The sequence below is a fragment of the Coloeus monedula genome, assembly GCF_965178545.1.
Source record: "Coloeus monedula genome assembly, chromosome: 7".
Taxonomy (NCBI): Eukaryota; Metazoa; Chordata; class Aves; order Passeriformes; family Corvidae; genus Coloeus; species Coloeus monedula.
The window spans coordinates 25946167-25970000 of NC_138787.1; the positions used below are offsets into that span (position 1 = coordinate 25946167).

A 23834-nucleotide genomic window follows, 5' to 3' on the forward strand; every position below is an offset into this window, starting at 1 on the left:
TTCATTTGGAATCAGCTATCAAAGGAAAATGACACACCCTCTCAGGTACATCCCCATCTCCAAAATAAATTCTCTCATAATCAACCTGTCACAGCAAGCCAGAAGCACACTGTCTTTCTCACGAAAGCAGAAGAGATATAAAGAAGAAGGATTTTTTTCTTACTTCTTTGTTCATTTTTAAAAAAAAATTATACTAGCAGAGAGAAAAAAATGAAGCTCTCTGAAGCAGGGCCAGAAGATCTGATAGCCAGTGCTGAGTGTAGGCACAGCTGGCTGGATGCTAGAACATGAGAGAATAAATACAAATCATGTAAGATTGTAAAATGTGTTGTAGGGGAGACAGGAAGAGGGCGGAAAACCTGCATCTAAAGGAGGTGCTTCCAAGAAGTGGAGGAAAAAAATTACACTGTAAGTCTCCAAGATGTACTTCTACCTTCATACCTCCACTATTACCTAATTCTATTATTAGATAAAAGCTATGAATTTCTACTGCTGTAAATTCACATACTGTAGTTAAATTACATGTGCCTTGCAATTTCCTGCATAGTTTAATGCAGGTTCATTAAAATAACAAAGAGATTGTTGAGTGACATCTGTACCAACCACTCATTCACATTTAAATGAAAAAGAAAATTAAATTCTTTTATCATTTCACTGAGATCAACAAGTCACCCAGATCTCTTCAACTGTTTCATCCACTTACCAACCAAATCTGGTGGAAAAAGAGTTCTGGAAATTATTTCAAGACTCTATCAGCTATTTATACATAGGTTGTGATCAAGATGGGACTTGCCTTCTCCAATAATCCCTATTAAACAGATCAGAGGGAAATGTGATCACCACCAGGATCAGACAATTCCCACAAACATTTAAAAATGCAGGATATTTACTGAACTAAGTAAGAGGAGAGGTCAAACCTTTGAACGTGTCAGAAGTAAGAATTAGTTTGCACAAGACAGAGGTGCCTATGCTACTCAAAAGAGGAAGGAGTCACAGAGACCAGACATACCAAATCCCACAAGGAAACAGTGATCAAGAAGCAATTAGGTAATTTTTTTAAATTAAGGTAACACTAGAGGACGACTGAACAGAACCTAGACAATATCTGACACCTTGCAGAAACCTTTGAGGAGGAAACTGGTACTACCCTGAGAAATCTGCTGAAGTGCAAGACAAGCAAGTCCCACAAGTGCAAGAAACCTCCAAATTAAACTTATTCTTCATGGACCAACAGAAGGCAACTGCCAGAAAAAGGAAAACATGAAGGTCACAGGATTACAGACATCTCATGTAAGAATCAAGCCAAAGCAAGAACACAAAACAGACCAGGGACATAACAAATGCAACATAAACCCAACTGTGTTGAAAGGGTTTATGCTGTTCTCAAGGCTCTTTCAGAGGGTGTTCCCCAGGAGCTGCACAAGATGAGGTTGAAACACTAACTCCCAGTAGTCACAACAATTAGTCAGGCTCCTTACCCAGCCCCTAAATAGGTGTCAAAAGAGAGAATGATGAAGTTAAGGTTATTTGAACTCTAAACTTGTCCAGCTGCTGCTTTGCTGTGTGTAACTTATTTCTGAACAGACACGGTATTCAACCACTACAAGCTCTTAACCAAGGGCTGTGACATATCTTCTAATTAACCATTTTAAGCAAACTGAAAAGTAAAAAAAACTCCAATAAAAACAACAACAAAACCAACCAACCAACCAACCCCCAAAAGACACTAACTCTACAAGAGCTGTGGAGAACTTCAGAAATTAATTCCAGAAAATTTCATGGAACATAGGTGGTCTAACTCATTATCCCAAAGGTCCCTTTCAGTTTTAAAACCTGTGACAGATGGAGCTCAAGAAAGAATAGAAGAAAAAACCCAAAAACCTAGGACAACAAATTTCCAAGTGTTGAAGGCTGACTTAAATTCTGGATGAAAGAAATGGCTCCGATTCCCACTTCTTTTTCTAGTGGCAACTCATTTTGAATAGATGCCAATAAAGATTTGCTCCTGCAGAGAAGTCTCTGCTGATCACTGCTTAATTCTTGTTTCCTGCTGAACCCTCTGTGCTGCCAAGAGTAAGCATGTAGCCTCTTTCTTCAAAGGTCTGTAACACTAATATGGAACACCACCACAGAAAATAAGATTGCAGGGGCCAGAAAGGACTTTCTAACAAAATCAGATCTGTTATCAATTGATAATATTTTCACATAGAAGAACTAATATTAGCTGCTCAGCTGCATTTAGGCATGAAGTTCATGGAGCTGGTGGAGATCTGGTCTGCAGTTCTCATTTACTAAGTAGCCTAAGACAAATGTGGCTTTGTAGCATTACACAATACACCAGCAAGAATTAATTCCACAGCTGTGAGAACATTTACGAAAGTCACTTTTGAAAGTCAAAGAATAATTTAAGAAATGATGGCACTTACTTTAGAGGTCAAGACCCAGCAGCCAACAATTCAGAGGGGAGTAGGCAAGGCGAAGGGGTTATGTGACAAACAAATAATTGAACATGCAAAGAGCCTCATTAACATACAATGACTGTCTCAGTGTTAAATGAATTTCACAGCATGAGCTCTGCCATATGCTAACAGACTGACATACTTTCTTAAATAAGTGTTGCTGGTTCTGGCTGTACAATTACTCATGTCCCCAGTTTTTGCTTACGGTGTCATTTTGAACTGCTTAGCTTAAGAATAGCTTATCCTGCAAAATGAAAAATCTGAGAAGGACCATAATAAAATAATCACCTGATGAAATAGAAGATGGGATAAAGGGGAAGAGTAGCAGCTGCTTTCAGAAGTCTGTTTCTGTACTTGGGCAAGAGATAGAGCTCTGCATTTCAGAAGATGATCCTACAGTAATTATTCAAAAAAATATAAATACTTTTCCCTATTGTTAAGTGACATCTAGACAGATAATGTGTGTCAACCAGCAGTGATAAGCTATGACTGAAGCAAATTAAACTGCCTTCCTATTCCAAGAAGGAAAAGAAATTGGAAGGTAAGAGCAGATCTGAAGATGAAGCCCTGAGGGCCCACAGCTTCTTCAGTTTCAAGATGAAGTTCCTTCTCTCAGCAGGTGACAATAAGGAAAGGTTTATTTATCTAATCCATACAGATCTGTAACACCTAAAGACAGCTCCTGTTTATTTCCTGACAGAAATAAAAATTTTTGTGTTCCCTCCTCACCTTCTACCTTCAGCATGGACCTGTTTCCCTCCACTATTTTTAGTTGCTCTATGGCAACAAGCACAAAAGGTTTAGATTCCAGCCACATGGTGTATTTGGACTCCCATAACAAAACCAAAGACCTTTAACCCTGCAAACTTCAGGATGTGCATCAGACTATTAACTGAAACAGCAGCTCAATGGGAACAATCAAATTAGTAATATTACCCACACGTTGGAAAGCAATGCTCATAGAGAGCACAAAGAGCATAAGAACATTTAATGCCGCTGGAATTTATTAGATAGTACCTTTTATTTCTCAGTTTCCAATGCAATTCTCCACTACTTATTGTCATGCTTCCAAAAAACTCATCCATTTTTCATTGGGACCTTCCCTAGTTTCCATGCCTTGCAGTACTCCATGCAATTCCAGAAGAATAAAGACCATGCAGCACCTTGGCTGGTAAAAACAGGTAGACTCTTTTCCACTCTCGTCCCCAAGAGATCTCACTACAGTTCAGTGGAAAAGTTCTGTTTTGTTTGTTTCTTCTCCATCTACATCCCTGAGGCTTTGCTGTTTTAAGGATATGGGTAGTATCTGTACTCCCTCTCCTATGTTTACATCTCTGAGCCAGTCTAAGCTTAGAAGGAAAAAACAAAATGCTTACAAGAAGTGTAATACTATTGACACTTTCTCTCTGAGGGAAGCAGATGCAGGGCAGAGGTGAAGGGAACAACCAGTATTGTCAGTACACCCAGGAGAACTTAATCCCAAACATGAGACTACAGAAAACAGCAAGATGACAAGTAGGTTCTATTACCAACTGCCACAGCTTTGAAGTAGGGGCAAGGACATGCCAGGCCTAACCAGGCCTTTTGGTGACTCGGCCAAAGCCCAACACTATGAAGCTATTCTCACTTTGATGCGCATGGAAACAAGACACAAAGACCACTTTGAACACAGCAACCTCTAGCTCTTGAGTACTGTGAGAGGTGCTGCAGCTGGGGACGAATCTCAGGCAGCTGCCAGCACAGACCTGTCGGTGTGAAAGCTGGCTGACTTTGAAAGCAGGATTTTTGCCACATGACCAAACATCAAAGAATTGTTTTCTACTATAGTTTTCAATCAATCCTCCTCCGTAATTCTGCAGGGAGGCACACAGACTGTGTGCATACTCTGTCACCTGCTTCCATGTAGGCAGACAGAGCATTCTCCCCCATGTACAAGTCTGCACACCCACAAGTTTGCACATCCACTGGAACATGAAGGGAATAAGAAATATGGCCTAAACATCTTGCTGCTGCTATTTCGCCCTATCTTACTGTTCACGCAGTTCTAAGTTCCTCTCAAAGTCCTATCCACTAACAGTAAATTCAGCATAACACATCTGTATATTTACTCTGAACTAATGACAACCTGGGGCAAGCCACGAGGCAGCGAGCACAGCCACTGCACACATCCAGCCATTATAAAATTTCTTTCTCTGTCTCAAGTAAAACTTTTCTGTATCTCTGTCACGGTAGCAGCTACGTATGTCAGAAAAGATACTGAGTGCTGCACACACAAAATTTGTGGCTTTTGTTAATATTAAAAAAATGTCTAGAAATTCCCAACTGACAGGTGACATGTTTAATACATGGCTTGACAATTCCATACCACACTTGCCTGCAATATATACAAGAGAGCAGGAAAAGATGAATTATTACTGAGTGGCTAAAAACACCACTTCATTTTGAAAACCAGTCAATGTCAGATATTAAAACTAAAATAAGGCTTTAAATGCTGTAACCATGAGCTAAAGATTTCAGAGGTGGAAATTCAGTTTGGCTGTCTAACAAGACAAATTATAAATTAATATCCAAGGTAAGTCATCTTTATTATCAGTGTACTGATTTAACCCAATTATTGTGCAGTTCTGTATAAACACATGCAACAACTTATGTATTTTATTTATTATTCAAATGGAGAAGTCAAAAGAGAAGTTTTTACTGAGATAAGAAGAATTAATTAAGTATGGATGGAACTGACAGAAACATCTCTGTCTCCAAAACATTTTAACTTAGATCTGTCTGGTGTCATTATAGACTCATAAATCTTTGTAGTATGTAAGGACCAAGGATCACATTTCTTAAGTAGATTTTTTTTTTTTTCTGTTCCTAAAGGTCAGTTCAAGCTTTTATGCTTTAGGACATCGAGATCCTCATAGGAAATATAAGCAACTATGGCAATTTCAGATAGTTAAAGTAGTATAATGCTAACAGTTAGAAGTGGAACTGCTTAGAAGGTAGACAAACAAGGCACGAGTTAGCGCCAAGGGCTCTGGTTACAGCATTGGCACAGCTGCACACTGTGATCTTAAGGTAGGGACTGAAGTACTAGAAGCAGTTTACCTATCAAGGACTTGCCTACATTTACACATTTTTTTGGTCTCTTCTAAGAGCCCTACTACTGCTCAAATCCTTTCAGAGAAGGCAAGAACAAGAATATTATCCTCAGCAGCATGTTTAGCCACACCTCTGATCCAGTAATTTCAAGGTATCATGTTAAAATAATGAAAATACTCCTGTTTCTACCCCATTGGCTACTTACTATAAATATGACATAATATAGTTGTTAAATTCAGTATTCAAGTGATGAAAGTTCCTGATATTTTGGCAGTTCTTTCAAATACGAAAACATTGGTGTGATGTGCTGTGCCAGTAATGGTCACAGCATCACTCAATAGGAACTGAAGACACAGATGCCAAAGGGGATAGTTTTGGAGCAAAATGCCTATGTTGGAAAGCAAGGAGAAAAGAAAATGGCTATTACAGCAAATACCTCAGAAATTTTAGTCAGCAAGCAGGCAAACAGAACTTCCCTGAACATCTAACATGAAACATCTAGTACTGCATGCTCATTACAGGTGAGATAATGCATGATATGAACATGAAACTCTTAATGATTTCAGAAGACTGAAATTCAGTGTCAGAAGCATCAGCTCTCAATTCTTTAAAGACCAGTGATGTGATAGCATAAAACGAAATTCTCAGGAAGTGCATACAGGCAATTAACCTCTGCCTAACAGCTACCATCTTTCACTCTCATATCTTGCAGCCTGCAAATAATTTTGACAAGCTGATCCTTACAAAGCTTCAAGTAGCAAAGGATCAGGCTGCTTTTTGAGCATTTTGCAATGAGGCGAATTTGTTATTTTCCACGATTTTCAGACATACACCCTAATTATTGTATTTCAAACTGCTCAGAGAATTGGACCTCCTACTTAGTTTCCAAACATTAAAAGCCTGAAGTGATTTGAAAACCAAGAGAAGACATGAGCCAGGCCTTTAAGGAGAACAACCAAGTTATTCAAGGACAACCACCTTCAGCTTGCCATTAAGAATCTTGCATATAAAAGTTGGTTGCTATAAAGCCATCACAGGATCAAATTTTCTCTTTATACATACTTGCTGATTAACTGCTGAAGAGGAACTGCATTTACCTTCTTTTAATGTACAGACCCTGCAGTGTCTAGAAACTATCCATAACTTAAATCTGTATGTTAGAGGCTACCAGGGAGAGTTTGATTCTTTGATCCCAGGACAGCAGACCAATGTTAGAATTTACATTTCTCCTGGTATCTCATAATTGACTACTGCCTCCCTTCTGTGGGCCACTTGTCCTGCTAACCTCCCATTCTGCCATTTCCCAGTAGTTCTGTACTGTGACCAGCAGGAATGCTCCTAAGCCCCAGCCACAGAAATACATTGGAAGCCTGCAGTAACAGTCTAGAGCCCTAAACCAAAGCCAGGGAAGGCCCTAGGCAATGTCATTCTGACATACAGTAGTGATCTGTGTGCCACAAAGTAACTGATAATGATTATTTTCATTTAACAAGCTATTTTGACACCACTATATTCTTTCTACTCTCCCTGAATACATTCAGTAAGTTCTGATATTCCCTTTTCCCTGCCACCACAGAACTCATCAGGGGCAGTACGACAATTATATCGAGGGAGCTTTTGAAGTTGTTTTGTTAGGTTTTGCCATCTAATATTTGTATGGAAACAAGTGGTAAAACCAAAATTTCACTCTTGGATCTACACTATCACCTGGATTTCCCCTTACACACCAAAGGAATTCAGCTGCTGGCTCCTAAACCTGGTAAGTGGAGCATCACTGCCCCGGGAGCCTGACATCAGCAGTTAGAGGTTTGGCACCCAGCATACACACCTTGAGTAGAGGCATGGCAGCTTGGCAGCGTGCAGTTTTTGTGTTCTTCAGGAAATGAGATTCATCCTGAAACAAAACAAGCATGAAGGCAAAGTCAGTTCAGATCCACAGTCCCAATGCAGGTGACAGAACAAACTCCTGGTATCCTCAGCTATCTAGTATTACAAGCCTTTCATTCAGAGGATATTTCAGGCATTGGGATAGTCACATCAAATTCTAAACAAAAAGACAGGATGCAGAGTAGCAGGCTTCTTGCATTCAAACCTGCAGCTGCAAGCAAATGGAACAAAAATCAAACCTTGCAGGCATGAATTATAAATGAACACCAAAAAAAAGTGAGCAGAGGGGGCTGGAGAGGGAAGGAGAAAGAGGAACATTATTTCCATAACTGATGCTCATTTGCCCCTATATATCTTTTAAATGCAGCAAACACAGGAGGCCTATACAGTGCCAGCTCTCTTAATAACGGGTTAATGCAAATGATAAGGAAAAAAGAAATCTAATTAAGATCCAACTGTTCTGCTGATAGGGCTCACCAGGTGGGTAATAGTCTCCTACTTCAGACATCACCCTTAAATGGGCTTCATTTCTACTGCTACAGTAAGGCAGAACTTAGGACACAAAACGTAATTGGCACCCTCCAAGGGTATATTCTCATGTTTTCACATGTGTAGAAACAAGCATGCAAAGACAATGCAACTGCTCAGCCTCTCAGGCACACCTTTCTCCCTCCTAAATAACAAGTAAGCTACATTAATTTTCCCAGCCACCAAAAGCAGACTGGAAGAAAAGGCAGAAAAGCTCAGCACTCAGTAGGACTACTCTCACCTGGAAAAACCTACACAGGATCCAAATTTGAACACAGAAAGACCATCTGCCAGTTCAGGGCTGGTTAAAAGCTCCAAGGCAGTAGCCTCAAGTCTACAAAATAATAACCTGCATTTCCGCCTTGACAGTATGTTTTTTTAGAGAATGTGTAGGAGAAAGAAATATAAAAATGAAAAACATCAGCTCCTCCATGAGTAGTTTGGTCTCCAAAGAACTCCATCTATTACCACATTCCCATGTGATGCTGAGAAACAAAAAGATAATTATGTCCCAATTGTCATGATCTTTGGACAGGTGTATATGTGTGCTGAACACTAGACTGAGAACATCAAACACTCATAGTAAGCTACATATACACTTTTGCTCTCTATTGATCCAAGCTGGATTTGAAACACTAGATGTTTTGAATTTTTAGTAACTGAAATTTACTGTGGCTCTGTAAAAAGATAAAAACTGGAATTTGAAGTAATTTACAAAAGAAATTATACAAGTGATCAAAGAAGGCTTAATGCAGCTTGTCAGTGGAACACAAGCTAAGGGAGATTTTTTTGATGCTTTACCCACATACTTGATGTTGAAAGGTTATCTGGTTTACTGGAAAAAAACACTAACACCATCCTGAAGTCCAAGACTTAAGACGACAGAACTCCAAGACTATTTTATTGACACACCACATTAAACACTTTTCTCTGCAGCAGAGGACATGACCAAGCACAATGAAATCAGAGAGGCACTGTAACCAGTAAAAGTGAAAACACCGCCTTAGGAATCAGAAGGGAATTAAACCCCACCAGTTATTTCAAAAGGTTTCAGAGAAACCTCATGCTTGTACTCATGAGGACAGCTGTGATCACAGCCACAATTACAAGATACTTTCAGTCCTAAATAAGGCCCACTTCACACTTCTTTGCTGTACAAAGGCTACCCCATTTGCAGCATACAATTAACTTACAATGATAACTACTTGGAATGTGCTCTTAAGTAGCTTGTCCATCCTGCTGAGGAGATCAAAACTGATGATGTTGATCAAGCTTCCTGTTAGGTTGTCTTTGCCACTCACTATGACATTGGTGCTTCCTGAACTCAAGGATGGAAGCCATCTGTGAAATGCCTGGAGGAAGAGGAAAGAAATTAATTGCATTCTGGTGCTTATGCTCTTTGTCAAGATCCCAAAGCGCTACACAGAACATCCTCAGGAATGCTTAGAACATGGAGCCACTCCACCCACCATTAGACATCACCTGGGAAGCAGCCTTCCCATGGCAACCTCCCTGGTAATGAGAACACCAAGAACAGAATTCGGGCTATAAAGCAACAGCCACTTTACATAGCAAGGAGAGCTCAAACCCTATTCTTTCTTCTTACTGAAAAAATATAAAAATAAAAGACAAACAAAAGAAAAACAAACAAACCAAACCCCGGAAAACAACAATAAAACAAACAAAAAAAAACTGATCTGTAATAGAAATGTGCATAACCTCCTGACAAAGTTACCTGCTATGCTCAGAGCCAGAGAATGCTGTGACCACAGCTTACAGGGAAATTTAGTTTTCCCACTCAACAGGAAACCTAAGGCTGGGAAACACAGACTTCTGAGCAGTAAACATCTATCATTACAGCAATGTTTACTCCATGGTGAGGGTGAAGTACAACTTACCCAGATCAACAAAACTTTTCCACTACCTCCTTTTCTTAAAAAGTCCACCAAAAAAAACCCCCAAACAAAAAAAAAATACAAAATGAAAAGATCAAGCTGACAACACACCAGCTGCTCTATGACAGCAGCTGAAATACATGTGGTAATAGTCATTCAATCAACCTCTTGAAATGCTCCATACACCAGAGCAAGATATCCACCCCCAAACCCATCTGTTAGCCAGACCACCCACCATTTCCCTTGCAATTTTGTCCCCAGTGACACCAAGCCCTCTGCAACATTTGAGTTCTGCTGATGCTACTCTGCAGAAAACTGGCTGGGCCCCTCAGGATCTGGCCCCTAGAAAAATGTAACCAAACGGTGATGAGAAATGGCAGCTCTGTCTCTAGGAGCTTTGCCTGTTGAAATTCCCCAACCCTAATCATTCTTCTCCACTGTTCAGCAAACTCATGCAGCAGCAGGAGGAGTTAAATGTGAACTTCTCACATTTCTCAGTATGTGAGAAACTAACAATTAACTATCCTTCTCCACCTCCAGAAAGCACCATAACCAAAATGAGCCAGGTTAGATACCAATCATAAAAGTATGTGCCGGACACCATGTCAAAATTTAAGACAAAGGTGGCAGCAAAAGGAAAGTATCTGGAAGCTCCTACTGTACTGCCCTCTCCCTTTATAAAGGGTATGTGACTAATTTACACCATAAAATTGATCCTGAATTTCTCACAGGATGCTGACCTTACTCCACAAGAAGTGCTACATAACTGCCCTGTTAATTATTTAAGTTTCAATGCTGAACTCCAAATGCACATGGGTGCAACACTTCTGACCCAAGAGTACCTCGCCCCTTCCCACCAGCTTCCTATGGCATCTTGACTATAAAGTCACTCAGTGGCCTGAGCATAGAAAGCCAAAATAAAACAGTGATAACTCTAAGGTGAAGAAAATTTCTGCCAATTTGGTTTCAGAGACACCACAAAAGCTTCTACCATTTCAGTAAAACACATCTGTGCAAGAATGAACTGAGTAGATTACAGACTATAATAAATTTCACCTTCTGAATTTCTGTGACACATTTTTCTTACATCTGCATCCATCACATACTCAAAAAACCAACCAGATCTCTAAAGCAAGTGTCCTGACAAACATCTCCCACAAGAGCCTCCTAGGCAGTTAGGAGTAGGGGAAGGAAGAAATCAAGCACTCAAATTTAAAAAACAAACAAACAAACAAACAAAAATGCCTTATATTTCTTAAATTTTTTGAAGCAGAATGTAGAAGTGTATTTGCAGTTGCCCCATACTTCAGGAAACCAAACTGTTCCTGGTGGATATCCCACAGAAGCAATGGATTCAGGTTAGGTGTTGTCCCAGAGGTCTACAGACCTTGAGATTTCAAGTATGATGAGCATCACTCCCTTTTTCAGTAAACAACTTGATTTTCTTTTCATCCTGCTTTTTGTTGCACTACTGGATATTAAAACACACACCAAGATGCTCTAACAACCTGATTACAGCACAAAACCAGCAAATCCCAATCAATGCTTTTCTCATCAACGCAGTATTCCAGGAAAAGCTAAACTCCCACCTCCTCTTTCTCTGGAAAGAATTTACTGACCTAAAACCTTTGGCTCACCTTTTTCTCCCACAGTGAACATTTCACTAGCCTATGGCAACACAACAGCCTCAGTGTACAAACTATTGGCAGTGATTTATTTCAAGATACATTTCTCAACCATATGAGCTTTCTTGGGCTTTGATTAACACTAATGAAGGACTCAGAGGAGTCAGCAGCATACACTAGACAGGCCAAAAAATGTATTATGACAGACACTTAATGATGATGATAATGGGGCCTTTTGAACAGAGTGGAGAATCCCAGCACCTGGGCCCCTGTTCCAGCCAAGGAACTGGCAAATACTGCTACAATGGGCTCAAATACAAGACAATTGCTTGAATGTAACTATTATCTTTGACACTGATGAGTAAAATGTCCCCTTGGAGCCAAGTGACTTGCAGGAACAAACTTAACAGAGGGTCAGAGGAGATACTTTCTCTAGTTCTCCCTCTTCCCAACAGACCAGCTGGACTACAAAATCAGCCAATAAAAAAACCAAAAACATATACCATACAGTCAACGCCAAGCAATTTCCCACCATCAAGTTTCTAAATCAGCACAATCTTCTGTTTCTTTGACTTAATACATTTAGAAGTTTAATTTTTGCAAAGCACAATACAGTCTAACCATCACACAGGCTCTTTACTGACCACGTGCACATGCCCAAGCTCACGGTACCTCTGCCCATGTAAACCTCACAGAAGAAGGAGTGACCACCAGCAAGGGCCATTCCTGCTGGTAATAGGCAGCAATGCAGATGGCCTGGATGGTCTTGCCCAGGCCCATGTCATCCGCAAGGAGCAAACGTCCGTTTCTGGAAATTGCAAAACTGGGGAAAATAGAGAGGGAAAGCAGAGTCAGGAAATGGGTTACGATCTGGCAACCAAGATGAACACAAGTCATGACCAAGCCTCTGATGTGGATCACCTGGAAGTGATCTGGGTTCTTCAGTCTCCCTTAGTCTTCATACAAGTGAGCAACTCTCACTAATCTCTCAAAGCTTGGAAGCTCCTGAACAGAGTGGTTCAGCCCAGTCCTTAGAGACTTTGATTTCTTATGAGAGGTAGTCTCAAGACCTTACAGTTATTTAAAGCACATTCTTTCCATGATATTACTCACATTGTGTTCCAGAGTTCATTCTGGCTGAGCTAAGAAATTATTACTAAAAACAATAGCAATTTAAGACCATTAAGTACAGACTGTCCTGGACTTCATATTGAAATCAACAACTAATGATCATATATGATGGGGACAGGGACATTTAAATTTTTATCTGTACATATAATTACTAATTTTAAATCTTTTGGGGCCTGGGTCCCATTTCCTGGTCTGTTCCCATGCGTATTTAATATTCAAAAAACAACAACAACAGAAGATATGTTCTTGGAAAAAAAACCAATTACCTTACAAAATAAAAAATCATATGACAGTTATGTACATACTGAATCACAAGAGGCAGATCAGAGATGTATCATTTGAACAATTTTTTAGACTAGAAAAATACTACTTTCCACCTGACTCATGATGAATTCTATCTAGAAATAAAACAGATGTGTCACTCAAAAAAATCCACCCAAAAAAAAATTTAAAAAAAAAATCCCAAACAAACCATACTATACTAAACAATCAAAAGCCCAGAGTGCCAGAGTATAACAGACCCAGACTTTAGAGAAATGCAGAACCCTTCGTGGAGGAGAAGGCAACCTGGGCACCAATATAAACTACACAATTCTAGACAAGGACTAGCTCTTAACAGCATGCAAAAATGACATACTTCACACCTTCCCGCTGAAAGGGCATGAGGCTCGTCACAATTTTGGAGTCCACTACTGAAAGGTCAGCATCAGGAATGTCTGTCTGTGATGGAGACCTCTGTAGATGAGCTGCAAAGGTCCTAATTACTGCTTCGGGCAGTGGCTCCACTTCTACAGACACGAGGCTCAGTAACACTTCCACTGCAAAGAACAGAGCAGTTTATTATCTGAAGGGACAACATACACACAGCTTCCATTATGGATGTCAGGACACAACCCTTAACCTCATCAACAATATCATATCATTTCCTATCTTGAAACAGCTCACAGAAATCATGGCATCATGCACAGGTGTTAACCTGGCCTCTTCCCTAAAGCCTATTTCAGAACCACACAATGAATCGCATCTCTTCTCCTCGTACTTAGACTTGGTTATAAAAAACCTGAAATTCTGATGCCATCATTCAGAGGTGACTGCTACTAATCCAACTGGAGCTGGATTATTCATGCTGAGGGCAGTTTAGGGCACACTCTACTCAGAGATGAAGTACAGATTTGAACAGAAGAACTACTGAAGCCTAGAAGGCAGGGGCATCTTTATCTTGACCTTGGGATTCTGTAACTCTGAGGTTTCCACTGTGCCAAAATCATCAGGAGTGACCCAAGACAATTACTGAAAGAATATAATTCATCTTCAATTTTGAAAACTCTCTTCTCCTCCTGTTCCCCAAATTCACACAGTTGGGGTCTGCCTCCACTTTACCACCCTTGTTTACCACATTTGGGTAAGAAAACAGGAAGGACCTCAAGACTCAGAGAAACAGTTCTCGTACCACCAGCAGCAGCACTCAGCCAGCCATCCTTCAGGACCAACAGCACCTCCCTGCTCAGCTGGTGGCCACTGCTGTTCTCCTGGACAGAAGCAGCTTACAGGCCAGAACCAGCTCACAGGCAGTCACTTCAGTTCCTCAATACTACTGTTCTTTCACCCACAAAGCCTCACAACTTTACCTTCCCAGTTGGACTAAAGGGATCCCCAGCATCCATTATGCCAAGACCTCAAAGCCATCATCTTTTCAACCCATGCATCGTAGCAATCACAGCATCTAGCCAATTCTCCTCCTGGACAACCTTATCTTAGTCCCCTCCAGCAGCCTCTCCATCCCATCCCTCCAAAAATAAAAGTGTTTCTTTTTAATCCAACAGTTAATTTCTATGAAAATAAACACCGGTTTAAAACACGCAGTGAGCTGTGACCAGGAAAACGTATTTAATAATTTTTGCCCAGTGACTATGAAATGAAAGACATCTCTACACTAGGAACACAAATGCAGGTGCACAGATTTTCATTGCAAGAAGCAACTTCCTTTTTTTATTTAGTAGTCGGTTCGTATATGAAGCCCAGAAGACAATAAAACCTGCTTGGAAAAACAGCTAAAATAAGAACTCACTATACCAGCAGTAAATGCACCAGAATTCAGTTAGGTATTTTTGTTTCAGTTATCTCTAAGAGGAAAACAGCAGGATGGACCCCTGCCATATAAAGGCGGAAAGCAATTCCAACAAATATACATATGAAAAGATTTCCACTTGTGGTTGGGCAATGACCAAACTTTATTAACTCTCCAGTTTAATTTATACTTCTTCAACAGCAGGGACTCTCTCCACCCAAAGAACAGCACAAGCTTGTTATTACACTCACAGACCGAGCTATGTGTTCGCATAATTGCTACAATTTGCTCACTGATAATTCTGTTGCTATTGTTTTGTACATGAGCTGGGAGAGTGATTAAGATATATCTGCCACCAGCATGATTCATCCAACAGACAGTTTTTAGTGAAGTGACCTTTATATAAAGATGACTGAGCAACTAGGCAAAGAGACATTAACCTCTACAAACAGTTCCCAGCTAACAGATCTCTCTGCTGGAAATGGCAACCAGCCTTTCTAAATTATCTTCTTTTTATTTTGATGTAGGCAAATGAACAGGCAACAAAGCAAATGCTGTTCTTCTAAAAGGCATGTGCTAGAATCCTCAAATGCCCTCACAAATTACGCTCTGCAAGATTCATGGATTTTTTTTTCTTTTCCTCAAATCTGTGGTATTCTGAATACCTCATGTAATGTGTACAACTGCCAGCCAGCATGACCGAGCCTATGACAGACTGGGAGGTGATGTATCTGCTCAGACTGCCTGGCACGTGCTACAGGATCAGGCCCTTTGCATGTATAAAAGGCTTTTGACCAAACTGTGAGCGATCATCAGCTCTCACCAAAATCAGGGCCTGTCAACATTCCAACCCTGCAGTTTCACAGCAGTCTCCTCCATGACACACTCGTTTTCAAGACCTGGCATTCCTACACCACCCCACCACATGGCTTTCCACCCTACAACCATTACTAATGTTATTAAGACATGCATCATAGAAGCATGCCCTTACTCAATTATTAAACACTCTGCTATCCTATGGAAGTAGGAGCCCATGCTGGAGAAAAACTACCCTGAGAAGCAGCATTTCAGCTCTGAAACACTAACACTACCTAAGGATGTGCGTAGAGCACCTGTCTTATTATCCTTCTGAAAGTTAGCCCAACCAAATTCCACAGCCACATACCCTCACATGAGCACCAAGCCAAACACAGCATGCCGACTGGGATGATAAATAATAGTTGTAATACTTAGGACCTGTGTAATGCTGTTCATCTCAAAGCACTAAACTTTAATAAACATAAAAACCTAAGAAGCAGATGTGCTACAAGCATGCTGCAGAGACTGGATTATACGGCAAAGTTGCATCTATTTAAAAAAAAAAAAAACACCAAAACACAGTTCTACATTTCAGTTCAGCAAGTCACAGTTTCAGTAGCATTACACAGGTGCATAAAGGCAAAAAGCAACAGACAGAAACTGATGCACAGGAAGTTCCACCTGAACATGGGGAAGAACTTCTTTACTGTGCAGTGACTGAGCACTGGAACGGGTTGCCGCCCTGGAGATATTCTAGAACCGTCTGGGTGCACTCCTCTGCCTTGTGCTCTGGGATAATCCTGCTTGAGCAGGGAGGTTGGATCAGATGATCCACTGTGCTCCCTTTCAGCCTTACCCATTCTGTGATTCTGAGTCTGCTGACCAACTTCTACCAAGAAATGAAAACTGTACCAACACTATGTGCTTAGATTCCACCTGCCAGGAAAAACATCATGCTCTCTTAAAAAGATTTTTCTTGTTAATCTTTCTTTTAAGCCCCCAAACAGCACCAAAGCATTTCAGCACAGTAAGAAATTCAGCTTCAAAAATGCCTCTGCTTCAAGAAGATCTATATACTTCCATAACAGAAACCAGCTCTTCTTGTTTGCCTCAGAATCAACTCATCTGTGGAAGCAACCCCAATTCTAACCTGCCGATAACCCACTTAAAAACGTAATAGTTCTGTTCTGCCTGCAAAGCCATTATTACCAGCAGTAACATATGAGGCTGAACAAAAGCAGCTAGACAGAACCCAACTGTAACTGTGGGTGATCTGGTTGTTACAGAGGTCATCATCTGACTTGAAAACCTAGTGCTCTGACCTGAAAACCAAAACTTGCTGAAATGTGTGAAATGAATTAGCACAACGTCATGCACACTGCTTAAGAAATTAGAAGCAAAACTACCTGATATATATTTGTTTTCTAAGCTTGCTGTGACAGTTTATGAATTTATATTCACACAAAAGGGGGAAAAGTGGGCTGGCACTGAGGGGGACACATCTAAAACAAATTTCTGTAAGGACAGGTAGGCTTGGCAGCCACCATGCCCACCTCTTCAAATCTGTAAGTGGGAAGATAGGAATCCGTTCTTCTGCAACTCCATAGTTCAAGTAACAATGCTTTAGATTATATGCAATAAAAATAGCTTTGTGATAGTAAATACACCCATGCTCTAAGAAATGGTACAGAAATTCAGCGCAGAATCTGTCAAAATCTAAAGTTGCCCTCCCAATGGGCCCCTAAAGCACTGTCATAAGTAACACATTAATAAAGTTTTGAGTCTTGGCAAACAGTGTAAATGTTTGACAAAACAAGAAGACACTGACCTGATGGTTTGTTAGCAGCTTGTCTTTCCAGAGTGAAAATAAAGAAGAAATGAACTTAGAATTCATTTCCCCCCCACACACGCACAATCTCCCTCACTGGAGAAACACAGCTACTCACTTAGTTTGGGGTAATCCTCCAGCAGGAAATTCCACTTTCTGGTATTCATATCTGCAATAGTTACAACAAACACTGTCAAAAGTCTCTTCTAAAAAAAGACTGAATTCTCTGTCCTATTCTCTGCATAGAACATGTCTATCCACCTATATCCTCTGCATTTGAGAACCACTTTAAAAGAATTGTTACCTTGATTAAAATCAATTCTCCTCTGTTTGCTGTCACATTAAGCAGTTTGGAGAAGATTTAAAAGTATGACCACGCATCTAGAAATGGTGGTATCACCACAGCAAGCCAAGATCAGCCCTTTTAATGAACCCACCTGCTCAAGGGTTTTGGCAACCACTTTCTCTTCACTGTAAGAAAGGATGAAGAAAGTGTTGCAAAGGTTTCTGTTTGTGAACCAACTAACTCTTGACTTCAGTCAGTAAAACAATCACTTTCAGTTGTGCCTCTGTACCCCAGAGTCAAAACTCAGGAGAGTACAGGAGGAGATTCACCAATTCAGCAATATCCAAAATGTAACAGCAATGCCGGACCTATCTGGCAGGTTTATCCTTGGGTAGCACCTGTGTGCTACATCCAGGGAAAGAAGACTGAATTCAGTCAGGTGAAGACACAGTGAGCCAGGTGGGGCCCTGCCCAAAGAACTAGAGCTCCAGAATTTCTTCCTTATGCTGTCACTGACCTTCTGTGACACCGTGCATGTCATCTCATCACTCTGGGTCTCATTTCCCAAATTACAAGTGGAAAAGAAATTATATTTACCATTGAAACCTGAATGCCAACATAAAAAGTGCTCTACAATTACACTTGCCTTGAAAAAATTGGTAAAACTCCTGGTAAATTAAATCTGCTCAGACAGTTGCAGCCACTATACACCACAGTAAAGCAGAAGAGAATGTCCAGCTGCATTTGATAATAAAGACAAGAACTTTGCATGGTCTCCATACTGCTGGCAAATTATCAGCACGTCCCACCTCAATAGTTAAGTGTGATCGTGCTGAGATCTGAAGTATCACCTTGGCTAACACGCCCAGAAGAGGGCATGTTCTGCCATGGGATAAAGTGCTGGACACAGATACAACACTAAACTAGAACTACAAGGTCTTTTAAAATCTTCACCAAAGCACATTCTCTTCTGCTCTTTCAGAGGGATGTACTCTCACCACCTCTCTTCTCTGAAGCAAGAGCAGTCCCAACAAGGACATTATTAGAAAGCAGACACAGCAGGAGACTCACCATAATTTCTGGAATCCATCTGTTTGAACACTCCAATCACTTCTGCAGAATACCCAATATCGACCTCAAATCGCGAGCGAGAGATAAGAACACACTTCCCTTTGACAAGGGCTGAGGGTTTCTTCCAGTTCTTACACATCTTCAAGAGGGATTTCACATCAACCCCACTGCCAACAGAATGAGAGCCTAATGCCAAGCCAACTGCATTTTCTCCTTCCAGTGGTGCCAGAATTACTGATGAAAGTTGATTTGCTGCTTTCACTACAGAGAAAAGCATAGAGATATGGAAAAGAATTAATAACAAAGAACACACACAAGTTTAAAAGGAATGATGATTCCCTGCTTTCATTCACAGGGACAAAGAATAGAGAGAGCAATGGCCTGGAGGAGCAGGTTGGTGGGATTTTCCACAGAGAATACAGCAGGGGCAAAGGGAACACATGACAGTAAGTGAACAAGGACCTGTCCAGCACTGTGATTGCACTAAGCTCCTTCTCTGTCAGCAATCCTAAAATGTGGCTCCCTAGGCCAGGGCAAGCAATCTGCAGAAGTACATTTAGCAGTAAATTGCACACAGCCATACAGTGCTTTCACTCAGAAAATCACAGGGATGGAGCATGGTGATCAATAGCATGTGTCTGAAAAGATGGGAGGGTGCTTCTGTAAACAGCAAAGGAGAAAGATTTAAAAATACCTGCCTCCTGCCTCGTGTCAATGTCTGATAGATGACCATCTAGGAGGAATGCTGTGTACTCACAATGCTGTAGGAAGGAATCTAGTCCAAATCCCTAAATCTCTTTTGTTACAATTTAAGTTCATTACCCTTTATTCCATGTCTCACAGACTCGCGCTTCCGCCCAGCCATCTGCACTCCTGTCTTACCCATCACCAGCAGTCACCTCAGTCACAATGCCAGGGCATGGAGAGAGGAGGGACACAGCATTTTACAGATGTCAGCCTGAGAACACAGCTATCCACAGTAATAAACATGCCACTTATCCCTGTGTTTCTCTGCCAGTCTATACCCATGTGTTGTCTTTACTACTACAACTGAACTCTGATGGTTAAGGAATGGGAATACTATTTCTTATATTTTTTACAGCACCAAAGTAGTGAAGTTTGCCCCCAAGCCTCCACCTCACAGATACTATAGTAATACAAAGATTCATGAACATCTCCAGAGTCCATTAGACTCAAAAGCAGGGGACCATTAAGCACACTCTTTCTCCAAGTACTTGTGGAGAGGCAACTTCCCCTCTCCAGGAGCTGTTTAGAATAAATCCAGGTGAATCTAGTCCTTTGAGCATGAGCTGCACATCGTGATCCACTCTGCTTCTTTTTAAGTAGTCCAGAAAACTGATCCGCAACAAAAAAGTACAAGCTTTAAGTTCAGTGGTCAAGATGTGAAAATGGAGAAAGAAATTCAGACAATTTCTTCCTAATCAATTAATAAATAAACCATTTGGATTTTATCCAACATTATTTTAAAATAAGTGACTTCCTGAACAAATACAACCATTTAAGATTTCTACTCCAAATAAAAGTTTAAGAGCACCCACTGAAAATAATTTTTACATTAGAGGAATAGGCAACCACCAGTTTAGACTTTCTCCTCCCAATGAACCAAGCAAAAGATTTTAGATGTTACTGGTTTAGCACTGTGTAGTTAGGTCTCACCTCTATGACTAATACTGAAAGAAATTAGGGGGGAAAAAAGCATATTTTACTCCTTCATTTCAACATTTATTTCTAAGTTTGACTGCATGTTTAATTAATAGAACAAAGAAAAAAATGGTGATACAGGAACACATTATTCAGAAGAACTAAATTACAAGTGGGAACTTTTAAAATAATTGTTTTACACTTTCACTTTTATACTTTCAAGGCCCTTTTAAGTCAGTTCCCTTTTCTTAGGCTATTTTGCCCCAATTTCACTGGCTAATGTTGGTCACATATTGTCTTCACTTGTAAACAGGAACTTTCCACAGAGTACTCATATATTTGATAGCTTTAAAGAAAAATGCCTGATTTCTAAAAACCATTCTCTTCATTTGCAAGCTCCTTGGTACAGAAACTCTGCTCTCATCTGTACTTGATACACTTCAAGCAAGCCAACAGCATTTAAATTATAAATGTGTGGCAACCCACATGGGAAGCTAAAATACCAGCACTCAAACTGTGGTTTTTTAAAGTGCTCAACACAGGCCTAATTCTGTTCCCACTGAAATCAATAGTGATTTATCACTCACTTCAATACAGCATGCTTTTGAAAAGCTTACCTGAAGTGTTTGCCGCTATCATTTCTCAATCTTTCCAGAACAAAATGACAGGAGAGGAAAAAAGAAAAAAGATAAACCCACCCTTGTTATACAAAAAAAAAGGCAAATTAATTTTCAGTCTCACTCAAAACCCTGGAGAATTACCCTTCATCCTTTTCTGACAGACAAAATTAACAATAAAAGTGTTTAAGTAAGAGCTACTTAAAAATAAAATACATGAATGGACCCAGAAATTAAGCATTAGCCACAGCAACACACTTAGTTTTCAAAACAAATACCAGAACAGCAGATAATTTTCCTATGATCTTGTTGGTTGCTGAAAAATTCAATGGCAGAGAAAGTGTAACCTGTGTTTCGTATTTAATTACATAAAAAATTAAATTATTTCTAATCAACTAAAATATCAGAGAAATGTTATGAGCTAGATGCCTAAAAGATGGGCATTATCTTTGAGTAGCACTGCTTTTATTACTCAAGACACTAACAAAACTAAACAATAACTATGGAAAGCAGGGGAAGGAGGAGGTGTCAAGATTCCACTTGTTTTTTGTCATTCAACATTTACTTACAGAGACTGCTGTAATCTTCCATGCTGAAATTCCATTTTTTCATAGCAGGATCTAAAGTAGGGCAAGAGTAATAGGGCAGAATATGAATCATTTGGGGCAGAAAAAAAGTGCTGGTGTGAAATGTTCATGAGAGGTAAAAGTATTCAATCTACTCATGCAAACTTTTTGCCACACATATGAAAAACAGTTATGACCAAGTTTACAGCTACATGACACCAAAAAAAAGCCGTGGGGAATATCAGTACTAAGACAAGAAGAATGCAACAGCCGTTCACAGGGACCAGCAACACATGAGGGAAAACAAAAATAAAATACAACAAATAAAGGTAGGGGTAAAAGATCAGAAGCAAGACAAAAGGGGGAGATTCCACTGTTCTCTGTAACCCAGTAAACAGAATCAGCTCATAACTCTGAACTATAGCTGAAGTAATCCATTTTCACATCCCAATTTTATGAATAACTTTGCTTCCTTCACTTCCAAAAGACTCTGACCAGCTGCTGCCACTAAACTTCTCAGAGCACCGTTCATAAAGCAAGGCTTCTGACTTCTCTTCTAAATCCAAGCTCAAGCTATTTATGTCCAGAATTTCTATCCAATTTAATCTGTATTTACTTCTTTAATCCTCCATTAATACCACATATTCCACCCCAGCAATACAACCCTGGTAAGAGCAAGTAGCGACTACAATAGCAGCAGATGCTGGAACTTGAATCCAATGTAAAAGAGAGGTAACAGCAAACAAACAATTCTTACCATAGGCTTTGCTTGGTACCTTCTTAAACACAGCAATAAGTTCAGCATTATACCCTATTTCGACCTGGAATCGGTCTTCCCCGTATTTCACACATTTTCCTTTTGTAACATTATTTGCTTTCTTGTGAGAGGCAGCTTCAAAGGAAGAGCCCAAACCAGCAGAGCTGGTCAGCTTCTGCATCCTACCAGCAGCCTGAGAGACAAAACCTCCCCCTGCACTTTCTGTCAGTCTGTTTGTGTTTACCAGCATTTCTGAATCACTCAGGGTGGCGCTGCTTGGTGGTGAAACATATTTAATGGCAGATTTGTTCTGAGTTTGTAAATCTTTACTACCATCAGGGTGCCTGCTATCAATTAATCTTGGATGAGGTGGTCCTGTGGGGTTTTTGAAAGCTGGGTAGCATTTGGGCTGCTGGAATGTTCCAAGATTAATTGAAGTGTGTTGTCCATGTTCCTGACTACCAGCTTCCAAGTAATGTTTATGGGAATAATTCAGAGAATTTGAGATCGTTGCAGGGAACTGCTTAAGGCCACTTGCTTGTTCTGAGTCCTCTGAACAACTCTTTTGCTGCTCTCTGTGTGAGCCAGCCATCTGTTGGTTTGCTGTGTAATGGTTACAGCCTTTCTGGAGACAGCTCTTCTGCTCCACAGGAGTGTTTGCATTCTGTCGGTGCTGGCTGGTGACCCTGACATGATTATTTTCTTCCCTCGAGTTTCCCGGATTGCCCAGGCTCTGTTCTTTCTGCGGAGGTGCAGCGATGCCCACGTGCCCAGCTCTCTGGGCTGCCAGCCTCTCTGCTCTCCTAGCCAAAGCTAGCCGGCGATTCTCTTCAATCCTTCTCTTTTGCTCCTCTGTAAGGCCTGATGACATCTTCAACAATTTCAACAATAAAACTGTACCAGAACTACATTAATTAATCACAGAGGCACCTGCTTCTTTAGAGGAAGGGAGGCCAGTCTACAAAAAAAAAAAATTATTATTGTATTGATAAGTTAGCATTTTAAGTGATTGAGTATTAGTGTAACTGATCCTACACAAATCTAGTAGTACAGCAAAGCTGCCACACCAATGCTGAGCCATTATCAGCAAGTAGATAGTGACAGATGTTGATGAGGCCTCGCATGCCAGTCCTGCATAGAGAAAACATATGGAAAACGGAGAAAACTCCTATTCCACTGCAGTTCTGAGTACTCTTCTCTACAAATCCGAGCAGAACTAATAAAACAGTAAAGCACGGGGACACCCTGCACTGCAGAGCCAGCCCTGCAAAGGCACAGCAATACATCTCTGCAGAGTCTTTGGTGGAAGTGTATCCTACCTACTTCGGGTACCTATTATCAAAGATGGGACGATGCCCTCTTCCCTGTTCACCTTCGGCTCCTGGGTATCTCACAGAGCGTGGTAGATACACGCTGAACCGCACAGGGCACAGTCAGCTCCTCCTGAGAAGGCTCCACCCGCAGGTCACACATCTTCAGGTAGAAGCGAGGACCTGGCTCCCATCACATCTCCCAGGATCCCGCCTCGCTCCATCCGCTCGCTGCCCCACGTCCTGGGGGCTG

The 23834-nt window shown here is 40.6% G+C and overlaps 1 protein-coding gene across 2 annotated transcripts in view; it reads right to left on the reverse strand.

The window, feature by feature from the left end:
* The window catches only part of SMARCAL1 (SNF2 related chromatin remodeling annealing helicase 1), a gene marked incomplete at its 5' end in the record, with an annotated part of 35884 nt that extends 12742 nt beyond the window's left edge, over positions 1-23142 (reverse strand). For both annotated transcript variants that reach the window (XM_082285470.1, XM_082285469.1), the window contains 8 exons: positions 7381-7446; positions 9161-9319; positions 12160-12310; positions 13256-13436; positions 17431-17481; positions 18670-18930; positions 21518-21568; positions 22272-23142. In XM_082285470.1, coding sequence (XP_082141596.1) covers positions 7381-7446; positions 9161-9319; positions 12160-12310; positions 13256-13436; positions 17431-17481; positions 18670-18930; positions 21518-21568; positions 22272-23142 — 1791 coding nt within the window. The remainder of the gene's footprint in view (positions 1-7380; positions 7447-9160; positions 9320-12159; positions 12311-13255; positions 13437-17430; positions 17482-18669; positions 18931-21517; positions 21569-22271) is intronic.
* Between the last annotated feature and the right edge of the window lie 692 nt (positions 23143-23834).